A 7,418-nucleotide genomic window follows, 5' to 3' on the forward strand; every position below is an offset into this window, starting at 1 on the left:
GTCAAGACATTAAACTTGTTTTAGACAAACATTCTCATCAGTGATGCTGGTACTGCCGTCATCACAGACTTTGGACTTTCCACGGTCATTGAGGAGCTGTCACTTATGGAGTCCGGTTTGCAAGCTGCGAAGCTAAGATCGTCTGGGCACCGTGGTTCAACGCGTTGGATGGCGCCTGAACTGTTTATTGCACTCGTCGACGATGAGGTTCCACAAATCACAACCGAAAGTGACGTCTACTCCTTTGGATGCGTATGTCTGGAGGTCCGTCCTTTTTTTTGTTTGATAGCGAGAGGACATCATATATGTACGTATGTCAGGTGGCTACTGGATACCCGCCATATGCTCACCGGTGGAACGACCCCGCTGTGACCGTTGACATAATGCGAGGCGTCAAACCATCCAGGGGTGCACCGACGACATGCAAGATCGTGTTCACTGAGAAACAGAAGGAGGAGTTCTGGGAGATCCTGAACCAGTGTTGGGATCCTATCCCCATGCTCCGACCAAGTATGGCTTCAGTGAGGGAGGCACTTGCTACCATGGCTGGCTATTGTACGTGATAGCAGTAGGTGGTGATTTGATGAATTACATGATTGCTGAATTGCAGCAGCACATCTAACTTCGATATTACTGGTACATTTTTAATGCACAAGTTGGTACTAAGCCATTGCATATACAGTGTACATTACTATGTGCCTATCTGCTAGCATCTCCATGGAAAATCATCTTTTTGTCAACTATGTTTTACCTGGCATGCTACTGTAGAATGTACTCTTGGTTGGGTGTAATAGCCAACTGAGGTGTCCATAACTATGCTACCCAAGTGTGAAAACACAAGAATATATAATACAGCAAAATGCATACCACAATACTAAGTTAATTAAATGTAGGCACAAGCAGAATAAGAAAAGCAGAATATACATACTGTTGGAATTGTTTATCAATTACTACCGGTTCTAGATTGCTTACCATTAGTGATGACTCACTATGATGTCATGCTTTATAAGTGACTCAACAATGATGTCACTTTACTCCACTTATTCTATGGTGTTCCATGACATTCTTTACTATACATGGTAGATAGTAGTTCCACTTACTATATGCGTCACCTGGTCTGTGCGCATCCTACATGTATATAAACCAAGGGGTTTCTGCCGTATCCCCTCAGACTAGCAGTCAATCTTATACTGTTAACTCTTTGAGCCTCAACAGCTCTCTTACAAATTACCGTTTACTTTCAACGCTCTATCCAATCATAAAGGCAAGTGCTCGTCTTAAGCTCTCGCCCTTTTCCCCTTTGTCCTCGTTCCTCTGCCAATAGGTTATGAGCCCCGACATCTAACTGTCGGTGTGCTATTGTCATTACGCATTTACTGATCTCTGGCGATGGCCATATCAGCATGCCTATTGATGGCCCAGATGCGCTGGGATTGAGCGTTATTGCTTACCTTGTGTTGCTTTTGATGGCTTTTTATACTACTGTTTTTTATATGTCCCTTGGAGGATATGGATCATTTAGGGAAATGTTTGCATGCTTGCTAGCCTTCTGGACTGCAGCCTTAGCTGGTCCTTTATGGTGCGACATCTATCTCTATTGGGTACGCGCTCGCATCACTGCTGCCATGGGAGCTGATTTACGTCTCATTCGCGATGGACTTCATCCTCCTATGGTTGAGGCTCCGCCTCCCAATTATCTTCTTCACGTTATTCCCGATTGCAACAACGATGCCAACCTAGATCCCGTTCCACCTTACACGATAGAAGGAGGTGCCGATCCTATACCTCCTGTTTGTGAAGCGACTCCACCCCTGGAGCTCGTTTTGGTGATGAATGACGTGCTCGCTCAGGCTAATAACCTGATCGCTGAGGTCGATCTCGCTGTCAATGACAACACTGAGTTCGATTTGCTTTTTTAGCTGCGTCTTTCACTATTTAAGAACGGGTCCTTACCTTCTTGGCAGAATGTCTCTCGTCATTGCTAAACGAACTGAAATCGCTGCTGCCCACACTCGTGACAGCATGTACGCGGGAAATAAGTGGAGAGAGGAGTATGTGAAGAAAGTTGTTGAATATATGGAGGTGTTATACGTTAGAGATTGTTCCCACTGGCGCTATGCGGTACCCTTGAGTAGATCGTTTTTCGTGCGCCTGCAAGCCTTGCTCGCCCACGTCCCTCTCTCTCAGATCGAGGTGACATGGGATGGCTTCCCGACGTATCCTGGAGCCGACATGCCGTTCGAACTTCCTGGGATCCATACTGCTTATCATGGTTATCTTACCGACTTCGCCCCTAAAGTTTCCTTCCTGTCTTCTCCAAATGCTATTGCTCACTTCAACGGTTGTGACCTTCCTAGTCTAACCTATGAAGATCCTGCCCTCTGGACTGTTCCGGCCTCCACAATTACTCACGACACCTTCGTCTACATATACTACAACTGCCATGCCCTCTACATCTCGGGAAACCCTTTCTGCAAGCTCGTCCCTCCTCTCAGGGTTTGGCACGAGTATTTGGAGAGCCATTACAGAGGACTTTGGAGAGAAGGAGTCACCGATGTTGAATGTGTTCCCCTCTACTTCCGAGAGCATAAACTCGGGGGACATCTTTTTGATCTCCAGTTATTGGAGTTCATTGACAACTTTAAGGCGATCACAGATATGGACGCAACCCGAGCAGGTGTCAACCCAGATCGAGGTACTCTTTGGTACCTTGACACTGCTGGTTACTGCCGCTTCGTTTACTGGCCAACAACTGGCACGGTTTACGCAGATCTCGAATGTGCGATGGACTGTACTACTGGACAGGCTTATGTCCAACCCAGATGTCGCAGATTATATGCCAACGCTCTTGCTAGGTCTCGTGCGGCTACCGAAGTTAAGCACAAACTATCCTCTTCCCGGTACAATGGACGTACCGTACGCATCCACAGGCCGATTCCTAGAGTATCCTGATGGATCTCTCGATCCCTGCCTAGATAGCCCTTACAATCTTTATGAAATCTTGGCTTCTAGGGAGTACAGTAATCGCATATATGGCTGGTTTCCATTTCCTTATAGTTGTGCCTCTGAGTGGTTAGGCTTTTCGAACCCCCATGGACTTCATGAAATGGGATGGTTGTTCCTATCCTACCACTACTTCCCTGACTTATGCTTCGACTTTCTCGAGTATAATGTTCAGCGGAGTTCTCACATCGCCAATTGGCATTATGCTGAGAAAGGCATGGAACCAGAACCAAAAATAAAACACCGATCACCACGTACTCGGAATCGTCCCGGACAAAAGTCCCGTGCCTGCAAGCGTCGTAAACACATGTGCACCCTCCTCCAAGGTGAATTTAATCCATCTATCACCGATCCAAGAAAAACTTTCCTTTACGACCATCTAATCCTTGACATTTATTAGAATGTCTTCTGAAGGAGGTCTTGGAAAGAACATCCCAAAACTCAATGGGATGAACTACACTGTCTGGCAAGTTATGATGAAAGCATACTTTCAAACTTTGGGAGTGTGGGGAATCGTTGCGGGTACAGAAGCTTTACCTGCAGATGCTGCTGCTGCTGCTGCTTGGCACACCTCGGATGCATGTGCTCAAGGATGCATCACTTTATACTGTGATCCAATAATTGCACTCTCTGTTGATGCCCATGCAACTTCTCATTTGAAATGGGAAGACTTGGAGAACAAATATGGCAAACCTTCTGCCATGACAACTTTCATGGAATTTCAAAGACTCCTCAAAATTCAAGTTAAACCCAAGGACGATCTCATGGCTAAAATTGCCGAGATCAACATGCTTTTTAAGACCATCACTGGTCAAGGCATTACCTTGGACGACAAAATGAAGTTGTTACTCCTTGTCAATACTATGACAGCATCCTGGGACCAAGCTCCCACAAATATTCTATCATCTATCGACCCCGCACAACTCAAACCAGACACTGTTATTCCTCGAATGAAGGAATTATGGTCTCATCGATCCAGACAATCTTTGTTACCAAGACAAATGGGAGAATCTTCTGGTTCTTCCACTACTATCAAAAAGGAATCAAATTCTCTTTTATCTCGCATGAATAAACCGCCCCTTTGTAATATTTGCAAAGGATCGCATAATACTCAGGACCATCGTGGTGGTGGATCATCTCGTGGCCGAGGTAGCTGAGGAGGTTTTCGTGGCAGACACGGAAGAGGGGGAGGTGGTTACCAACCTTACCCTCAAGGAAATCAAGGAAATCAAGGTCAAAATCAAAACCAACAGGGAGGTTTGTCCAACAGAGGACGAAACCAGAATCGTTGCCGTGGTAAGGGCAAGGGAAAAGCCCAAACCAACGAGCTAGACATTCCTGGACAAGGTGCTGAGGAGTTTAACCTCGCATCAATTGATGAAGTCCAGGAAAATTACCCTGATGATGACTTTGACATCAATGCAATCAATTTCCGCCACACTTCTCCGGAGTATTCTCCAGATGATGCCATTGAATCCACTTCTCGTCCTGATCTAAATGTTCCTCTTGGCACCCATAATATTCTCGCTTCTCGGGAGCTGTCTCCTGAGTTAACTGCTGAGGATATCGAGATGGCCATGGAACATGTCGGTCATGTTCCCACATTACCAATTCAACCAGATGGTACTCTCTCAGACTGGTATCAAGAGGAAATACAGAACTCCTTCATCTCTGAAGTTGAGTCAGTAACTCCTTGTGTCAAAATACCAAGATCTAATTCTCCTTGTTTTTGCACTATCTGCATGCGCGCCTACTGCTCCTCAGAGTCGATGGGTTTCAGAATGGATTTATCCCTTCAGGAATCCCTACAACGGGAGAACTTGGATCCTCTATCGAGGAGGATTCCATTTCCCTCTTCTGAGTCGAGAACCCGGCCTATACTTAGCTCGCCCATCCAACCCGAGAATGGAATGGGAGCTACTGGCCTGGTTGATATACGCGTGGCAGGAGAGAGGAGTTCTGCAGATGATGTGTCGCAGGTTATTCGAGGAAACAGACATTCTACCAAGTCTTCCTGAAAATCTCGCAGACCACTTAAATTATCATTAGCAGAATTTCATGCGAGTGTACCAAATCCGAGGACTTATATTCGTCCTCGTCCTTTTATTTGTCTTGATGTACTGGACTTTGATCATGACCTGGAGAATTCTGTCAGTGGTTACAACCCTGGCGAATTCAACTGCAATGCAGTAGACGCTTTTGACTGTTATCCCTGTGATACTTCAGTCAACATCATACTTCCCAAAGGCGAGTCTATTTGGATGCTTGACTCAGGGGCTTCACATCATGTGACCCCTTATTATTCTGACTTCTTATCTTTTAAGAAGTATAATTCTCTGCAGTCAGCTAATACTGCTGGAAAACAATGAGTCAACCTTATTGGTGAAGGAACTGTAGTGTTGCAGCTAGAAAATGGCTCCACTCTTTCCTTGGATCAAGTAGTTTATAGCCCTCAATTTTCGAAGCGATTATGCTCTCGAAATATGCTTCTAAACAGGGGATATAGAAGCAAAGTGACTTCAAACAATGAAGTAATCCGAACACCTGATGGCCGGATTTTAGTTGAAGCATGATTAGCTTCACCTAATTCACCATTACATTGGTTTGTGGGCATTCCGCTTCCACCCTCCAATGCTTTTTTGGTCCTTTGCCCGATGGTTACATTGGATGCCGAATCTCTTTGGCACAATCGGCTGGCACATCCTGCCAATAATATTTTACGCCATACTCGCCGATTAGGTCTTCCTGATATTCCTTTCCATGGAATTCAGTCCTGCAAGGGCTGTGCACAAGGCAAAATGGCTTCTGAGTCATTTAAACCCTCATGGAAACGTGCTACTCGCCCTTTGGAACTTGTTCATGCCGACCTCTTAGAACTTCCCATCGAATCATACTTCAGGTCCAAGTATGTTTTAACACTACTTGATGACTATTCTTCCTTCGGTTTTTGCATTTATATGCGAAATAAATCCGATACCTACAAGTGTTTTACCGACTGGTTGCTTGCTATGCAAAGGCAACTTAATCTGGAATTGGGTACTCTCCATTCAGATCGAGGGGGAGAATTTATGGGACACACTTTCAAGGCGCTCCTCACTTCAAGGGGCATTGCACATCAGCTTTCTATAGCTGACCAGCCTCAACAAAATGGTCATGCTGAATGGTTCAATTGAACTATTCTGGAAAAATCCGGAGCTATTTGTCACCATGCATGTGTTCCAAAGAAATTCTGGAACTTTGCATTCGATTGTGCACTTCACGCGTACAACAGAACACTGCTCAAGAGGATACAATTCAAGACTCCAGCTGAATTATTCACTGGGAAAATTCCAGATATTTCTTACTTTCACACATTCGGTTGCAAGGCTTATGTTTGGGTACCAAAGGAGCAAAGAAAGGATAAATTGGACCCACATGCAATTGAAATGATTTTCATAGGATACGAACCCAAAACAAAAGGCTATCGATTTTTATATGGCCAAAAGGTCATTTTGTCTCGCACCACCAAGTTCGTAGAAGACTCCTTTCCGTTCTGTTTGGATAGTATTCGAAGAAAATCCGATACCTCAAGTGACCCTGATTCCGAAGATGACCAATCCTCTGGTTCTAGCGATACTGGTGGAAACCTACCTGATTTTGGGATTGATCCTCCCAACTATGGACCTCATCCAATCCAACCACAGAATCCACAACAACCTCCTCGTAATTCAAACCCACAACAGGGTGGTCATAATAACAGACCAGTTCAACAACAACAAAGACCACACAGAGCTCCTGTTGTTCCTCCCAATCTTGTTCAACACCCTCACCAACCATATCCTGTTCCTGGTGATAATAGAAATCTCCGAAGGGCACACCCAGAACAACTTGAACAAAGAGAACCTCGTCCTAAACGCAGAATTATCCCTACATCTCGACCTGATAACATTTATGGAGCTAGACCTCCTGTTCAGATTGAAAGGGATATTCAGCAAAATAGAGACACTGCTCAGGAATGGATTAGGAATGCTGAGCAACATGCTCGCAATTCAAGTGAATATAGGAGACAAACACAAGAAGAAAGGAGACCTCCATCACCTTTTCAACCACAGGCTCCTTCTGTTCCTAGGGAATGGATTTCTCATCCTCCCTCTTCTCCTTTGACTCCATTACCCAAGTCCACTACTCCTCCTTCTCCTACATCTCCTGTCGCAGGACCTTCTCAAACCGCATGAGTGGAAGAAGTTGAAGAAGAACAAAAAGGACTCAATACTTTTGAGTTTCTTCTTGCAGCTCGTGTCAAAGAGTCTCCTGAACATTTGAAAGATGTCCTAAAACTTAATCCGGAGCTCCAAAAGAAATGGTTCGATGCAATGAAGGACGAGATTAAATCAATCGAGGAAAGAAATGTTTGGACTCTTGTGGATCCCAAACCA

At 44.9% G+C, this 7,418-nt stretch overlaps 1 protein-coding gene across 1 annotated transcript; it reads left to right on the forward strand.

Annotated features, from left to right (window-relative positions):
* Positions 1-24: 24 nt before the first annotated feature.
* F5J12DRAFT_708570 (kinase-like domain-containing protein) lies at positions 25-536 on the forward strand (the record flags this gene model as incomplete). The annotated part of the gene is made up of 2 exons (XM_051740604.1): positions 25-264; positions 321-536. Coding segments are annotated over 2 exons (456 nt in total), but the record flags the coding sequence as incomplete, so codon positions are not given.
* Between the last annotated feature and the right edge of the window lie 6,882 nt (positions 537-7,418).

The sequence above is a fragment of the Pisolithus orientalis genome (genome assembly GCF_024613125.1).
Source record: "Pisolithus orientalis strain OTSU chromosome Unknown F5J12scaffold_223, whole genome shotgun sequence".
In the NCBI taxonomy this organism is placed as follows: Eukaryota; Fungi; Basidiomycota; class Agaricomycetes; order Boletales; family Pisolithaceae; genus Pisolithus; species Pisolithus orientalis.